The following is a 16,974-nucleotide window of genomic DNA, read 5'->3' as shown; positions in this document are numbered from 1 at the left end:
TTTTCCTACACATGAGATAACGTCTGCCGGGGTTTGTGAGGAAGCCTCTGGAATCTATCACCAGATGTGCTCTTGCACCCAAACCTTGATGTGATTCTGAGCAAGTCAGATGCGATTCTGCAGGTGCTGCCTTCACCACCTGTATATAAACTGTGACCTGAAATACTGACAGAGCCGCTCTGGGCTGTAGGCCCCAGTCTATTATCCTCAGTAGGACGTCTCTTTTTTTTTTATTTTTATTTTTTTTTGAGACGGAGTCTCGCTCTGTCACCCAGGCTGGAGTGCAGTGGCCGGATCTCAGCTCACTGCAAGCTCCGCCTCCTGGGTTTACCCCATTCTCCTGCCTCAGCCTCCTGAGTAGCTGGGACTACAGGCACCTGCCACCTTGCCCGGCTAGTTTTTTTTGTAGTTTTTAGTAGAGACGGGGTTTCACCGTGTTCGCCAGGATGGTCTCGATCTCCTGACCTCGTGACCCACCCGTCTCGGCCTCCCAAAGTGCTGGGATTACAGGCTTGAGCCACCGCGCCCGGCCTTTTTTTTTTTTGCCTTTGGGACAGGATCTCACTCTGTTGCCCAGACTGGAGTGCAGTGGTGCAATCCTAGCTCAATACAGCCTCGAACTCCTAGGCTCAAGCAATCCTCCTGCTTCAGTCTCCCGAGTAGCTGGGACTGAAGGTGTACATCACCACACCTGGCTAATTTCTTTCTTTCTAGAGATTGGGTGTTCCTATATTGCCCAGGCTGGTCTCAAACTCCTGGTCTCAAGTGATCCTCCTGCCTTGGCCTCTCAAAGTGCTGGGATTACAGGCATGAGCCACTATGCCCAGCCTTGTTGATTTTTCTTTAGTTGACAGGTTGGTGGTCTGGAGAGGTAAATGGCGCATTTGTAGCCAGCCGGTTCTTTAGGCTGTTAAAAAACAACAACAGGCTGGGTGTGGTGACTCATGCCTGTAATCTCAGCACTTTGGGAGGCCAAGGCGGGTGGATCACCTGAGGTCAGGAGTTCAAGACCAACCTGGCCAACATGGTGAAACCTTGTATCTACTAAAAATACAAAAATTAGCCGGGCATGGTGGCACATGCCTGTAATCCCAGCTACTCGGGAGGCTGAGGCACAAGAATTGCTTGAACCTGGGAGGCGAAGGTTGCAGTGAGCCGAGATTGTGACACTGCACTTCAGCCTGGACGACAGAGCAAGACTCTGTCTCAAAAACAACAACAACAGGCCAGGGGCAGCAGCTCACACCTGTAATCCCAGAACTTTGGGAGATGGGCAGATTGCTTGATCCCAGGAGTTTGAGACCAGCCTGGGCAACATGGTGAAACCCCTTCTCTAAAAACAACAAAAAAATTAGCCGGGGCAGGGCGCAGTGGCTCAGGCCTGTAATCCCAGCACTTTGGGAGGCCGAGGCGGGTGGATCACGAGGTCAGAAGATCAAGACCATCCTGGCTAACATGGTGAAACCCGTCTTCACTAAAAATACAAAGAATTAGCCGGGCATGGTGGCGGGCGCCTATAGTCCCCGCTACTCGGGAGGCTGACACAGGAGAATGGCGTGACCCTGGGAGGCGGAGTTTGCAGTGAGCCAAGATTGCACCACTGCACTCCAGCCTGGGCGACAGAGTGAGACTCTGTCTCAAAGAAAAAAAAATTAGCCAGGTGTGGTGGTGCATGCCTGTGGTCTCAACTATTTCAGAGGCTGAGGTGGGATGATCACCTGAGCCTAGGAGGTTAAGGTTGCAGTGAGCTGTGATCGTGCCACTGCATTCTAGCCTGGGCAACAAAATAAAACCCTGTCTCAGAAAAAAAAGAAAAGAAAACATAAAAAACCACACCAAAAACAGCTGGGCGTGTAGTGTCGTGTGCCTGTGGTCCCAGCTACTCAGGAGGCTGAGATGGGAGGAATGCTTGAGCCCAGAAGTTCAAGGCTACAGTGAGCTATGATTGCACCACTGCCCTCCAGCCTGCGTGGCAGAGTGAGACCCTGTCTCTAAAAATAGGACAGGAAGGAACCTGGTGCTGCCCCTTTGAGAAGCTCTTTGCAGAACGGAACAGGAGTCTTAACTGCTTGTGTTATCTTTGCTCCAGGACTCCATTCCAGGGAACCAAGTCTGAGGAAATGACTCTCAGAGGAGAAAAAGCTTTGTGCACACAGATGTCCATCATGGCATGACTTCCAGCACGGGGAAACCGGAAACCACTGATGAAGGACCAGCTGGAAAAGGGCATGAGCCAGGTCACTACACATGGTCATGAAGACACGGTGACAGTAACATGCAGAAATGCTTAGTGATGGCAAGGGAGATGAAACCAGGGGAAACCATGGCATAAGATTTCACTTGTGTTTAAAACATTCATAGGAAAAAAAGGATCAAAAGAAAATATGGGCTGGATGCAGTGGCTCATGCCTTTAATCATGCCTGGGAGGCTGAGATGGATTGCTTGAGTCCAGGAGCTTGAGACCAGCATGGGCAACATGGCGAGATCCTGTTTCTACAAAACATAAAAATTAGCTGGGTGTGCTGGTGCATGCCTGTAGTTCCAAGCTACTTGGGAGGCTAAGGTGGGAGGATTGGTTGAGCCTGGGAGACCAAAGTTGCAGTGATCTGAGATTACACCACTGCACTCCAGCCTGGGCAACAGAGCTGTCTCAAAAAAAAAAAAAAAAAAAAAACAAACCAATGTGTATATATGTGTGTGTATATATATTGCATATTTATATATAAATAAACATAATATAAAGAATTATATTATAAATATAAATAATTATTATATATTAATATAATGCTTAAATGTTAGTGGTGTTTAGGTGTCAGAACCATGAGTAACTGTTCCCTACCATTCCCTACTTTCTTACCATCATCACTGAGCTCACATTATTTTATAAGGTGAATGTGCAACCAGCCTGCCTCATCCTTCAAACCTTCCTGCAAAGACCAAGAGGTGCCCCCCAAAATCTGCTCCCCCCTCCTCCCTTCTGATCTGTCCTCAGTTGCCCTGGTCTCTGCGCCAGCACTGAGGCTGTGACCACGCTGGTCCCAGCCTTCCCCATATCAGCACCCCTGGGACACTGAGACTCATGGCCTCATACCCAAGCAAGCAATGGGGCTTGGCCCAAGGCCAGGTCACCACACCGGTTGGGCAATATGTCCAGGAGGTTCCATCTACCCAGGCCTTGACCCTGGGTAGTGCAGTGGTGCGATCTCAGATCACTGCAACCTCGGTCTCCCGGGCTCAACCAATCCTCTGACCTCAGCCTCCCAAGTAGCTGGGACTGCAGGCATGCACCATCACACCCAGCTAATTCCTGACCCTGATCCCTGGGTCAGGGATCTCTCCAGAATTATGTTCCCAGTTGGGCTGAGGCCACCTCCTGCCCCACTGCTCTTTGGAGTTCTAGTCATGATGGACCACAACTTGGAGGCAGCTGCAGTATTCATGGGAAAACCCAGACATCAGGGAGACCCGGGTTCCAATCCCAGTGCCACCAGTTAGCGGCAGTAAGACCTTGAACAAGCAAATCACTTTCCCTCTCAGAGCCTCTGTTTCCTCATCTATAAAATGAGGATTCTAGTGCCTGTCTCTGAATGGAATGAAAGGTATAAAGAGTTTGGCACTGCAGATGGTCAATAGGGGCCCCCAAATAAACATGGGTTTCTTTCCTTCCTCTTCGCTTTCTCAGAAGCTCTTCCAGAAAAAAATAATAATGAGATGACTAAGGAGTAGAGAACGTTAGAGAGAGAGAGGAGAATCCACAGGGTTGGAGTGACACACACTCCAGAGGAAGACCCCGGGATAGAAGCTGGGCTCTGACGCTAGTTCCTAGTTGTGTGACCTCGATTTCTTCATCTGTAAAATGGGGATGATTCAGTATCCACCTCATGGGAGTGCTGAAGGAGTAAGTGAGACAATGCACACACATTACCTGGCATATTGGTTGGGCGCAGTGGCTCACGCCTATAATCCTAGCACTTTGGGAGGCCAAGGCGAGAGGATTGCTTGAGCTCAGGAGTTCAAGACCAACCTGGGCAACATAGCAAGACCCCATCTCTACAAAATTTAGCCAGGCATGGTGGTTTACCTGTAGTTCCAGCTGCTCAGGAGGCTGAGGTGGGAGGACCACCCGAGCCTGGGAGGCAGAGGTTGCAGTGAGCCAAGATCACCACTGCACTCCAGCCTGGGTGACAGAGTGAGACCTTGTCTCAAAAAACAAGAAAATAAATAAAAATTGTCTGGCACACAGTAAGTGCTCAATGTTGGCTCCCAGTGTTACTGTCGCTGCTGCTGTTTATCCTGGGAACACGGTCCCAGCATCCCAAGGATCCTCTTGGGTTTCCTCCAGGCTGTTAGAGCATCTCTTCCCACTTTCCAGGGGCTCTTGCGACCCCAAGAGGTGGCATGCCTTGGCTAGTGGGAGTGGAAGTGTGGCTGGGTCATCTGTCCCCCCGCCCCCTCTGCAGCAGCTCACATACCCACAGCAGACATCTCGATGCTGATGGTGAAGATGGAGTGGGAGCGTGAGGAATCCTTGTTCATCAGCGTGTAGCCGACTGAGCGGTTCTTCCAGCCAGCCTCCATGATGTGCTCACACTGGGCCACGCTGTGCACCGTGTGCATGGACAGCCCCTTCACGTACACGCCCTTCTCTGGGTGCTCCTTCAGCTGAGGGAAGAGAAACGGGTCAGGGGTGGAACCTCCAGCCCCCAAGGGTTAGGACCAGGGACGGTCAAGGAACCAGAGAGAAGGGCCCCATGCGGACCGCCCTGCCCTCCTGCAGTGCAGGCTGGCACCTCACACGCCTGTCACAGGGAGGGGTGCATTCCAGGCTCAGCCAGCCTCAGACCTACCCCTGCCTCCTACTTGCTGTGGGACCTTCAGCCAGTGACAACCTAAGCCTCAGTTTCCACATCTGTAAAATGGGCATGAGACAGCTATCTCACAGGGATATGGGGAGGAATCCGTAAAATAAGGCACATACAATGCTTAGCATGGTGCCAGCACCTAAGTGCCCCATAGGTGCCAGCCACTGTTAGTGCTATGATTGCAAAGGCGGTTTTCCGTCAGGGAGCTTCAGATCCCAGGGGCTGTGCCTGTCGCCACCCATGAGCCCCGAGTGCTGTCTCCTTTCGCCCTGTTGCTAGGGCTCCATATCCCCTCCGCCGTGGCTCTAGAACAACAGGAATATCCCCAAACCCTCAGGTCACAGGTGAGGCCACTAGCTGCCCAGAACCCCACAGGCTCACAGCCCGCAGGCCCCCAGCCCTCAGGGCGATGGCAGCAGTAAATTAATTTATCTGCTGGCTCCCTGCTGGTTTTCCAGGCAGCAAAGTCATTTTGTTGCAGACACAGAGCGGTGAAATGCAGTATTTTTCAAGTGTGAGAGGAAATAAAACCACTCTGGCACAAGAGCAGAATGAATGAGGACAAAAGGCATTAGTCTGCCAAGTGGCCCTGCAGGTCAGAGCCACAGGAGGCTCAGCTGCTTTGCTCCCAGGAGCTTTAGGGGGGTCCCAGGTGGGCTCAGGCCCCTGCTGTGGGAGGGGCGTAGGCGGGGGTCAGGGGTGGTCCTATCTGCTGAAGCGTGGAAAAACAGCCAAGCCCCACCAAGGGACTGGGCTTCATGGAATAGAAGAGTAACTGACACCCAGAAAGGAGAAGGTGAAGGTCACAGCTGTTAGTGGGGTCACAGCCGATGGAAGGCTCCAGGGGCAGGGCACAGAGACAGGCCGGAGCATCCTGCAGTGGCTGAAGCTTGAGATGACAGAGGGTGGGTCTTGGCCCAGGTGGCAGCTGTGAGGAGGGAGCTCAGAGGACGGAGCTGCGTGTGGCCGGAGGGCACCCTGTTCTGTGACTTGCTGGTTGGGGAAGTTAATTTGCCTCTCTAGGTCTCAATTTTCTCTTCTGTAAAATGGGGATGATAACTCCTATTTCTATAAGATCATTATGAGGATTAGGAAGAGAACAGATCTAAAAAAAAGTTCTGCGGGTACTCAGCAGGGGCTCAGTTACAAAAAGGATGAGGTCGCCATCTCGGGCCTGAGCAACCCGAGGAGACAACCCGTCACTCAAGAGGTCTCCTGCCACGAGATTTTCCAGCCCAGGAAGGCTCCCTGCTCCCAAACTTGTGCCTCAGGGGTCCTCCCTCCACAGCACTCCCAACCTCACTCCACCCCCAACACCTGGGGAGGCGCTGAGTGACAGCTCCCAGCTGCGCACCAGGCTCCTTGGTAACTGCTCATCTCTGCTGCGGAGGCCAGAGCCGGGTCACCATGGCAACCAGCTGGGATGCGGCAAGGATGAGAGAGGGGAGCATGACAGGAGCGTGTCCATCGCTGCCACAGGGAGGGGAGCCCTTGACACTTTGCCGGGACATGGGTGGGGAGAACCCGCTGGACAGGCCCCCTCAGACCTCACCAGAACAGGTAGTACAGGGCTGGGTTCTGGGATGGTAGTTTACAGTGGCTAGGGGGAGGGCACAGAACTCTGCTTCCCCAAACCTCTTGATGGCCTTAAGTGATGTAATAACCTCTGATTATAACCACGATCGGGCCTCTGTTAAACACGGGTTACCAGTGTGTGCTGTGGAGCTCCCAGGTTCAAATCCCATCGCCACTCTTTATCGACTGTGTGTCCCTGGGCTGGTCTTACTTAGCTAAGCACATAGAGCCTCAGTTTCCTCATCTGTCATTATAAGGGATAAGAACGGTGCCTCCTCCTGGACTGCCAGGAGGTTTACATGAGAGTCATCTGCACATCCTCCTTGAGGGAGCGTGTCTAAAGCCCGGTGGCCCCTGGAGTGTGTCTCAGAGAGTGCATCTGTCACTGCAGCCCCCAAGGCAGCTGGTTCAATAGGCCTGAGGCCCGTGGCTCAGCTGCAGCAAGTGTGCGCAGCTGCCAGTCTTTGGCCCCTCTAAGCCCGGGTAACTGAGGCCTTTCTAGGGTCCAGGGTAGTGAGGAGGGGGAGGAGGGCTCCCTGCTGCTCCAGTGCGGGTTAGCAGAAGGTTTGCAGGGGGCCAGAGTGCCCTAACCCCACAGGCTGGCCTTCTGGGACTCACATGTGGGAATAACACCCTGTGTTGCCTCCTGTCTCTGATTCCCTGTCCGGGGGATGAGCTATGATTCAGCTGCACTAGGAGAGAGAATGTGGTAGAAAAACTCTAGGTGGGAGGCTGCAGGCTCCCGCATAAAAAACACCAAGTGGCTGGGTGCATGTGGTGATACACGCCTGCAGTCCCAGCTACTGGGGCGCTGAGGTAGAAGGCTCAAGGCCAGGAGTTCGAGGCCAGCCTGGGCAACGCAGCGAGACTCTGTCTCAAAATGGTCTCACTGCGTTGCCCAGGCTGGAGTGCAGTGGCACAATCTCAGCTCACTGCAACCCCTACCTCCTGAGTTCAAGTGATTCTCCTGCCTCAGCCTCCCCAGTAGCTGGGACTACAGACGTGCACCACCACGCCCAGCTAGTTTTTTGTATTTTTAGTAGAGATGGGTTTTCACCGTGTTGGCCAGGCTGGTCTCGAACTCCTGACCTCAAATGATCCGCCCACCTTGGCCTCCCAAAGTGTTAGGATTATGGGCAAGAGACACCATGCCCTGCCTAAAAAATTTTTTTTATTAAAAAAAAAAAAGTCCCAACTCCAGTGTCCCAGTGCCAGCACCCTCAGGACACTCCCGTATTTCTGAGGGAGCAGCACCAATGCCAACCTCCCCCCTACCAGCCCCACCTGCCCACAATGGGTCTGTGCCCACCTCCAGCTTCTGCTTGGTGTCAGTCCCCAGGAGGTCCCGGACGTCTTCATTGTAGATCTCCAGGTAGGAGGCCCGGACCAGGAACTTGGTGTTCTCTGCACACTGCACGGAGCACACAGAAAGAATCTAGACATCAGAGCTCCAAGTCCACCTGCTGCCAGGCTTGGCCCTGGGCCCTGGGCCCTCTGCCACCAGGACATCATGGGAGGAGAAGGAACATCGGGGCAAGAGGAGTCTCCAACCCAACCCGCCCTGCTGGCCCTCCTGGCAAGCTCTCTCCTCGTCTCCAGCTTGGTGGGTGCTCAGGCCTCTTTGAGTTGTATGATCTTCATATTGCTGTCTAATGCTCTGTCTACAATCCTCATGGGAAAGGAAACAGAGGCCTCCCCGTTATTCAGGGTAAAAAAAAAAACACAAACAAACAAAAAAACAGGGCCAGGCGCTGCTCACGCCTGTAATCCCAGCACTTTCGGAGGCCTAGGTAGGTGGATCACCTGAGGTCAGGAGTTCAAGACCAGCCTGACCAACACGACGAAACCCCATCTCTATTAAAAATACAAAAATTAGCCAGGTGTGGTAGCAGACGCCTGTAATCCCAGCTACTTAGGAGGCTGAGGCAGGAGAATTGCTTGAACCAGGGAGGCAGAGGCTGCCATGAGCCAAGATTGTGCCATTGCACTCCAGCGTGAGCGAAACAGCAAGACTCCATCTCAAAAACAAAAACAAAAACAAAAACAAAAACAAAAACCCTGGCTGGGTGCGGTGGCTCACGCCTGTAATCCCAGCACTTTGGGAGGCCAAGGCCGGCAAATGACTTAAGGTCAGGAGTTCAAGACCCAACCTGGCGAAACGCCATCTCTACTAAAAGTATAAAAACTAGCCGGATGTGGTGACGGGTGCCTGTAATCCCAGCTACTTGGGAGGCTAAGGCAGGAGAATTGCTTGAATCTGGGAGGCAGAGGTTACAGTGAGCCAAGATCACACCATTGTACTCCAGCCTGGGTGACAGAGCAAGACTCCGTCTCAAAAAACAACAACAAAAATCTGAGGCCACAGGGAAGGCCTGGGCCAAGCACTGGCTCTGGGCTGGTCCTTGGCAGCTCTCCGAGGCCCTACATATTGCTCTGGCTACCATGGTGAGTCCTGGGAGCGGCACAGGTGTGACAGCGACACTGCAGCTGACCAGGGTCGTCCCCATCCGCCATTCCCCATGCACTGCCACAAATGGTCGCCAGGTAATTCTCACCTGCAGCCTGGATGCTGGAATGAATTCAGAGTCCAGTCTCAACCTGGTCCATAAAGGCTCAGAGTCTCAACCTCCCTATCTCAAAAATGGGGCTATCAGCTACCTCCCGGGTCAGGCTGGAGATTCAGTGAGATAAGGATGCCAAGGGCTTCACATACAACTTGGTCCATAATAATTGCTCAATAAAGAGGGAAGCTATGATTGTTACAACCACTTCCTGGCCCAGTGCACAGGGTCAGCATATCCACAAGAAATGCTCCACTAAGGGTTAGAAGCCAAAAATGACGTGAGAAAAGCATGGACAGAATTTTCTCTGTTTTAAGTTTTTTTCTCACCACCTTTTCAGAACCCGGAGCCTTCCCTGCTCACCTGCACGGGGTCAGGCCGGACTCCGAACACTTCCCGTGTCCCTGCCACCTGTCAGAAGTGCTCTGGGGCCCAGCTGCAGCTCTGGCCCTGCCCCTTCCCTCCACGAGGCCCGTACCTGGACGCTCTCGAACACATGCTCGAAGGCTCTGGGGATGATGCCTCTCTGGGAGGGTGGATCCGGCAGGCCCTGCATGGTGAAGGACTTTCCGCTGCCTGTCTGGCCGTAGGCAAAGATGGTGCCATTGTAGCCCTCAGTGACGCCCTGAGTGGGAGGAAGCCAGGACCCCGTGATCAGCCGACCAGGCACAGCAGGTTACGGGACAGGGCTCCCTAACTCACAGACTCAGGGCCCTTCCTGGTCCCCCCACCCAACAATGGCACTGGAGTGTGCAGATAAACAAGGCCCAGCTCTGTCCTCAAGGAGCTGACTGTCTGGTGGGGTAGAAGCTGTCCCTGTGTGTGGGTGGGGAAGAGCCTGCGCTGCGGGCTTGGCCCCCTGGGCTCACATCCATCTCCACCTTTACTGTGTGCCCTTGGGCTGGCCTTCCTGAGGCACATTGATAAGATGATAAGAGCAACCTTAGGCCAGGCGGGGTGGCTCATGCTTGTAACCCTAGCACTTTGGAAGGCTGAGGCGGGCGGATTACCTGAGGTCAGGAGTTCGAGACCAGCCTGGGCAACACGGTGAAACCCTGTCTCTACTAAAAATACAAAAATTAGCTGGGTGTGGTGGTGAGCTCCTGCAGTCCCAGCTACTCAGGAGGCTGAGGCAGGAGAATTTATTGAACCTGGGAGATTGCAGTGAGCCGAGATCATGCCACTGCACTCCAGCCCGGGGGACAGACTGAGACTCCATCCAAACAAACAAACAAAAAAAGATCGGCCGGGCGCGGTGGCTCATGCCTGTAATTCCAGCACTTTGGGAGGCCGAGGCGGGAAGATCACCAGGTCAGGAGATAGAGACCATCCTGGCTAACACGGTGAAACCCCATCTCTACTAAAAAATACAAAAAATTAGCCGGGTGTGGTGGCGGGTGCCTGTAGTCCCGGCTACTCTGGAGGCTGAGGCAGGAGAATGGCGTAAACCTGGGAGGCAGAGCTTGCAGTGAGCCGAGATCACGCCACTGCACTCCAGCCTGGGCGACAGAGCGAGACTCCATCTCAAAAAAAAAAAAAAAAAAAAAAAAGGATCAACATCTTAAAGGGTAAGAATAGCACCTGCGAGGCTCCTGCAGGGTGCATATGGGGATTCTTTCGTGCATTGGCACAGGAAGCACCGCCATACACAGGTGATCGCCCAATGTCCGCTTGCAATGGAGGGAGCTGGACACATACAGGTGATTCTCGTGACGGGCTATGGGGCGGGCGCACAGTGACAAGAGTCCAGGCAGCCAGCAGGGATGGGGAGTACAAAGAAGTGAAAACAGGATGGTGCAGGAAGAACAAAGCACAGCTTTCCAGGCGGCAAAGACAGGGAGAATTGGGCAGGTGACAGGAAGAGGAAGGCATTCCAGGCTGAGGGGACAGCTTGAGTAAAGCCACACAGGTGAGGTGTGAAGAGCAGGAGGTACTGGGGGAGGGGTGGAAGATGAGGCCTGGAAGGAAGAGAGGAGGGAAACCCGGTGCCATTCCCAAAGTCATTCTTCGTTCATCGCTGTTTCTATTCATTCGACAGGGACTATGCTCAGTCTAGGGACAAAGTGGTGAACCAGGCAGACACAGTTCCTGTCCTTGCAGAGCTCATGAGCTTGCAAATTCTAGACCTCAGTGTGGGCTTGGGGTGGATCCTGTGTGGGCAGATCGTCCCAGAGAACTGCTCTGAGGCCCCAAGGGCCCACATGGCATCTATGCCCGGTTCCACTGCAAAGACCCATGCTGTAACCAAAACAGGGCTGGGTGTGCCCCGACTTGCCAGTGAGGGAAGATGAAAAGTCACCATTCTGCCAGACGCGGTGACTCATGCCTGTGATCCCAGCACTTGGCGGGCGGATCACTTGAGGTCAGGAGTTCGAGAACAGCCTGGCCAACATGGTGAAACCCCATCTCTACTAAAAACACAAAAATTAGACGGGCGTGGTGGCAAGCACCTGTAATCCCACCTACTTGGGAGGTTGAGGCACGAGAATCGCTTGAACCCAGGAGGCGGAGGCACTGGGGACAGTGCAGACCTGGAGGCGACACCAGAGGCAGGCTGTGGTTGTGTCCCGCCTGGACAAAAGCCTCCGGACCTACCTGTTCCCGTCTGCCTGTGCCCCTCGAGGACCTTTCCGCCTGGCTGGGGGGCAGCGCCGCCCCCTGGGTACCCTCGGGGCGGCCTCGTGCCCTGCGGCCTGGAGGGCGGCCTGTCCGGGGCCCTCACCTCCACCAGCGGGTAGGCGATCTCGTTGTAGATCTGCTCGGTGACGTGGTCCACGTGGTAGGCGCCGTCGAAGGTGAACTGCTTGGGCGGCTCATCCACGGCGCCCGGGTTCTGGATGCAGCACTGGCCGCGCGCACAGTCCACAGTCACCACGGGCTGGCAGCGCAGCTCCCGCTCCCGCTGGTTCATGGGGCGGCAGCGCACGACAACCTTCACCGCTTCGGAGGCCATGGCGCCGCGCCCAGGACCACCGGGACCGGTGGCGACCCGCGCCCCGCCAGGGACCCCCAGCAGCCCGGGCCAAGGGGCGGGGCCAGCGCCTGCCACGGGGGGCGGGGCCTTGCGGCGGGGGCGGGGCCGCGACGGGGGGCGGGGACTCCTTGGGGGGCGCCCCGAGGGGAGCAGGGAGTCGCAAGACCCGAGCCGGGGCCGCCGCCTCCTCCCGCGCCCGGGCTCGCCCGTTTCTGAGACCCGGCCCGAGCGGGCACGTGGGGGATCCGCGCTGCAGGCGCCGCCGCAGGACCCGAGCCCGGAGCCTCCCCGGCCGCCCGCCAGCACGCTCACCGCCTCGGCGTTCGTGGTTGCTGGGCAACGCCCGTGGCGTCACAGGAGGGGCCCCGGGAATGCCTGGCCTGGCCCGCAAGCTTCACCCGAGTAATCCCCGGGCAGCCACACGCGGCCACTTGCGAGAAGCGCCAGTCCTGGCTGGCTCCTTTCGCGTCTGCTGTCTTCTCGAATCCGCACAGCCCCAGTTCAGAGATGCTGCGCAGCTTGCAGAGGCTGCGGCTAAGACTGGGGCCCCCGGCCTAGAGAGATCCCAGGCCTTAGGCACGGGCCAGGGACGGCCTAGAGAGATCCCAGGCCTTAGGCACGGGCCAGGGACCTAACTGAGAACAGCGGCAAGGACCTGTTGCCCCTTATCCATGTCCCCGTACTGGCTCAGGGGAAGGCTGCCCACAACTCACAGCCCCTGGACAGCTTCCTGTCATGCCACCCTTGTTATTTCTAAGACCCGAGATTGTAAAACAAACACTTTAGAAGCCAAGTCTTATGGGCCGGGCACGGTGGCTCACGTCTGTAATCCCAGCACTTTTGGAGGCCAAGGCGGGTGGACCACCTGACATCAGGAGTTCGAGACCAGCCTGGCTGACATGGTGAAACCCCCGTCCCTGGTGGTGGGCACCTGTAATCCCAGCTACTCAGGAAGCTGAGGCGGGAGAATCACTTGAACACGGGAGGCAGAGGTTGCAGTTGCAGTGAGCTGAGATTGCACCATTGCACTCCAGCCTGGGCAAAAAGAGCAAAATTCCATCTCAAAAAAAAAACACAACAAACCACGTCTTTTGGATGGAAGGCTGCCTGGCCTATCCCTCCTGGCTCAGCGCAAGTTCCCCAGCCAGAAGAGCACCTCTGTCACACCTCTGGGCTCTTCCTTGCACTGCAACACTGAGTGTCAGCTCCATGTCAGGCACCGTGACAGATACTGGGGAGACAGCCCTCCTGGCCCATGATCTAGCTGGAGAGACAGACACAGGAAACAAAGTCCCACAAACAGAATCCCTTAAACGAAAATGTAATTAAAAACTGAATAAAGAGTTCCATGCAACGTATTTATTTGAAACAGGGTCTTGCCCTGTCACCCAGGCTGGAGTGCAATCATAGCTCACTGCTGCCTCAACCTCACAGTCTCAAGTGATCCTCCTACCTCAGCCTCCCGAGTGGCTAATGTTTTGTAGAGATGGGATCTCATTTTGTTGCCCAGGTTGGTCTCCAATTTCTGGGCTCAAACAATCCTCTCACCTTGGCCTCCCAAAGTGCTGGGATTACAGGCACGAACCACTGCACCCAGCCCATGGAACATCTGAAAAAGGAACCTCACTCAGCCCAGGGCATAGGGCAGGGATCTTGAGGTTGACTGGAGCTGAAATATAGTGGCTGAGTGGTTAATAAGGTGAAGGGAAGGGAGGAGGTGGAGGATGCCGGTCTGGGCTGTGCGGAGGTCCTGTGGCACACTGCAGAAGCAGAAAGCAAGTCCAGGTTGTCAGTGCAGAAGGACTTGAGTCTTTTTCCTATAGACATATCCACTGAAAGTTACAGCAGAAGAGGAACGTAATTTGATTGAGTCTCCCTGAGCAATTCCTTCTGAGCCGTTGAGGACAGGACCTCTGGTTCACCATTCAGCACCAGCTGAAGGAATGTTTGGCAAAAACGAAATAGGGAAACTGGATAAAAACCTCACCTTTCGAAAGAAAGAAAAGTCTGTAGCAGATAATCTGAAGCAACACATTTTATTTTGTTTCAAATCCACACAGCAAGGAAAGCGGGGCTACCGAGGTGGCACTGATTGGAACAAAGAGAAAACTGTGGTCCCTAATTAAGACATGGAGTCTGCAAACAGGTGCCAAAAACCTTGCCCTCTCTGTAACATGAGATCAATCAATGCTGGCTGGAGGGATATTAAAGTGCTTGGTGGAGACTGGTCCCTTCAGTGTGCTAAACATGGCCCTGATAGCTTCTCCATACAGGTAATTCACCAGTAAAACCCATCCCTCACAGAGGAGAGCCCTGGCCCAAGTCTGGACCAATGACCAGGTCTCCTTAACTGCCCATCTCTGGGCTATAATCCTGGGCCCAGGACATCGCTAAACCTCTCTCTCCTTGCCAGGGAAATGTGAGGCTGGGGCCTCCCATAGAGACCAGTGGTTGGTCGAGGAAGGGGATGGCTCCAGCACAGATGGCTGTAAAGCAGAGTCCCAGCTTCCCACTCACACTCAACATAAAGAAGTCCCAAAGGGCAGTTCCTTCTATCTTTTGTGACAGGATAGCTCACTTAACTTGCAAGGAAGTTACCAGGTTCCAAGCCAAGCCCCTGTCCTCGCTGGAGGGTTGGAGGTGGGGAACACGAGGCCTGGGCCTCTGGGAGGCTGGCTTCGCACTCCCCAAGTTTGCCTCCCTTCTTTCTGCTCTGGTGGGCTGCCCACTTCCTTCCAAGAGTCAGAAATCTGTGACTTTCAAGGCACTGAACAGTTCTGTCCCACTCCCAGACGGGGAGAGGGCAGCCCCCAGGCTCATGACGCGGCTTCTGCTTCAATAAGAGAAGTTCATGCAAAATGAACTTGTTCTATAACTGAGTTCAGTAGATTCATGTTTGTCAAGTGTGCTTACAAAGAGGGCTACCTGGGTTTGTCGGTCCCTGGCAGGACCACTGCCTCACACTAGAGTCGCTTCCCTGGGTCTCCCATGGCCCACTGAGGCCAAGTGCCCCTGGCAGGGCCCCCATCAGGTCCACCTTTCAACGGTTCTGCTGTGACTGACCCCATTCCCAGTGGGGCTGGCCTGGTGAGGCAAGGTGGCCCCTGACAGCCATGGACAGTGCCATGCTAAGGGGAATGTCAGCATTGGACAGCCTCCCTCCCAAGGCAGCCACCAAACCACATGTGGTCGAGTTGGGGAGAGCCCTGGTCACCCCTCTAAGCCTGCAGCTCACTGCTGGCCCCTCCCTATCAAATGGCTAAAGGAGATGAACTGGGGGTGGGGGTGCCCTGATGATTCCTAGGGAGAAGGGGTGAGCCTGTGCATCCCTTCAGAGAAAGTGGGAGTCACAGCCCTGAGGTTTTGAGTGGAGATAGCATGGAGATTCTTGGCCCTATCTGCTGGTGTGCATCCCTTTCTGCACACGGGAGTCCACCTGTGCGTGAGCGCTGGGTCCAGCTCTCTGTTCCTCCTGCCCTCTCTGCACCTTCCTACCCCTCCTTCGCTCTCAGATACATGTGAGAAACAGCCCTGCTCTGTCCGCCCAGATGGGGTCATCCCCAGCCTCCTGCCCACAAGCTCCAGAGTCTCTGCTCTCACAGACACTGGCTCACTCCAGGTCTTTGCCCAGAGTGAAAACTCACTCCTGCCTCCCCAACCCCTCTCCCTCACTCGTCTCATGAGCTTTCTGGAGACTCCCAGTCAGGGCCCCAAGGCCTGGCCTCCTTAGGAGAGGGCGGTAACTCCGCCGTGAACAAGCTGCTGTCCTAGGAGTAAAGCGGAAGCCCAGAAGTCCCAAAGCATCCGAAGCCACTCAGCAGGTCATCCAAAGCCACCCAATGGGTTACCCAAAGCCTGCAACTCCACCTGCCCTCCTGGAATCTCAGCGGCCCACATGTTCTGCGAGAAGCCATTGGCGATATCCAACCTCAGGGCTCCCCTCCCACGGACAGTGAGGTGATGGAAGACTGCTCCAAGGGCAGGGTGACTGGATGGAACTGGCGACCAGAGGGGTGCAGGAAGGGCAGAGACACTGCTGGGTCCCAGGAGCCGGGATGAGGCAGGGCCTGTGGGACCCGGGCCCTACCTCTTAGCCCAGGCCCTGCAGCTCTGCCTCGGACTTGGCATGGCTGAGGGGCCGGAGAGTCCGGGGCGGCCTGCCCGGGGGCCCACAGTCCTGCTCCTCGTAGGTGGGGTTCAGGCGGCCCATGTCGAGGGGACAGAAGAGGCTGCGTTCAGTAACCGCGTGGTTCTCCACCAGAGCCTCCAGGCTGGGGAACTCCGCTGGCAGGTGCTAGGGGAGGAAGGGCCTTCAGCTCCAGTCCCCTTCCCCAGGGCTCACACCAGGCACCAGCCACCTCCTCCCACAGGAACCTGCCCATTTTAGAGAGCAGGGGACGAAGCCCAGAGACTTCACATGTGCTATTGTGGCAAAGCCAAGCACCATTCCCTCTCTCTCTTCCCAGCCTGGGTAGGACTGAGATGTTTAGCTTGGAAGTGAGGGCACTCATGTGAAAAGCCCCGCCACCCGCTCCCATCCCTAGAAACTGGGGGGCAGGACAAGACGTCACACTGGAGACTCAGAGGCTGTTGAGCTTAGGCAAGCCCCTGCCCTCTCTGAGTCAGTTTCCTCCTCTGCTAATTTGGGCTAGGGTGTGGGAAAGCCAGGATTCCTGTAGAAATGTTAGACGTGACCCCAGCTCAAGACTCTTATTAGAGGTACCCTTCGAAGCCCCCCCGGAGAGAAGGGCCCTCAGTGACCAGGCACCCGCCTTCCCCTCCAAGAGCCTTCAGGTCAGAGCAGAGCAGAGCCGGCAGAGGTGGGGCCAAGTGGGCCAGCTGGGGGCCAGGCCAGCAGGGCCAATGAGGAAGGAGCAGGACGGTAGAGGCAGGATGGAATTGGACGAGGAGCGACGCCAGGGAGAGCCAATGGGAGACAGGGATGGCAGTGAGGCGCATTCAGGACCTCAGCAGTTAGAAAAGGGAGGGCGCCAAGGACCA

The 16,974-nt window shown here is 55.3% G+C and overlaps 2 protein-coding genes across 5 annotated transcripts in view; both read right to left on the bottom strand.

Moving 5' to 3' along the window:
- The window catches only part of KIF17 (kinesin family member 17), a 59,193-nt gene extending 46,937 nt beyond the window's left edge, over positions 1–12,256 (bottom strand). The window contains exons 1-4 of one of the 3 annotated variants that reach the window (XM_023219769.1): positions 11,722–12,256; positions 9,478–9,624; positions 7,748–7,849; positions 4,474–4,663 (exon numbers count right to left, since the gene is read on the bottom strand). In XM_023219769.1, coding sequence (XP_023075537.1) covers positions 4,474–4,663; positions 7,748–7,849; positions 9,478–9,624; positions 11,722–11,952 — 670 coding nt within the window. In that variant the 5' untranslated portion in view covers positions 11,953–12,256. Of the gene's footprint in view, positions 1–4,473; positions 4,664–7,747; positions 7,850–9,477; positions 9,625–11,594 lie in introns of all 3 variants that reach the window. The other 2 variants (XM_023219771.2, XM_023219770.2) reach the window with 2 other exon arrangements.
- Positions 12,257–13,990: 1,734 nt separating this feature from the next.
- Positions 13,991–16,974, bottom strand: part of SH2D5 (SH2 domain containing 5) — a 12,194-nt gene continuing 9,210 nt past the window's right edge. For both annotated transcript variants that reach the window (XM_023219767.2, XM_023219766.2), the window contains one exon: positions 13,991–16,267. In XM_023219767.2, the coding sequence (XP_023075535.1) occupies positions 16,064–16,267 (204 nt within the window). In that variant the 3' untranslated portion in view covers positions 13,991–16,063. The remainder of the gene's footprint in view (positions 16,268–16,974) is intronic.

This window comes from Piliocolobus tephrosceles, chromosome 1, assembly GCF_002776525.5.
Source record: "Piliocolobus tephrosceles isolate RC106 chromosome 1, ASM277652v3, whole genome shotgun sequence".
Lineage (NCBI taxonomy): Eukaryota > Metazoa > Chordata > Mammalia > Primates > Cercopithecidae > Piliocolobus > Piliocolobus tephrosceles.
Note: the sequence above shows the minus strand (reverse complement) of the source record. Positions and strands in the feature narration are given on the sequence as shown.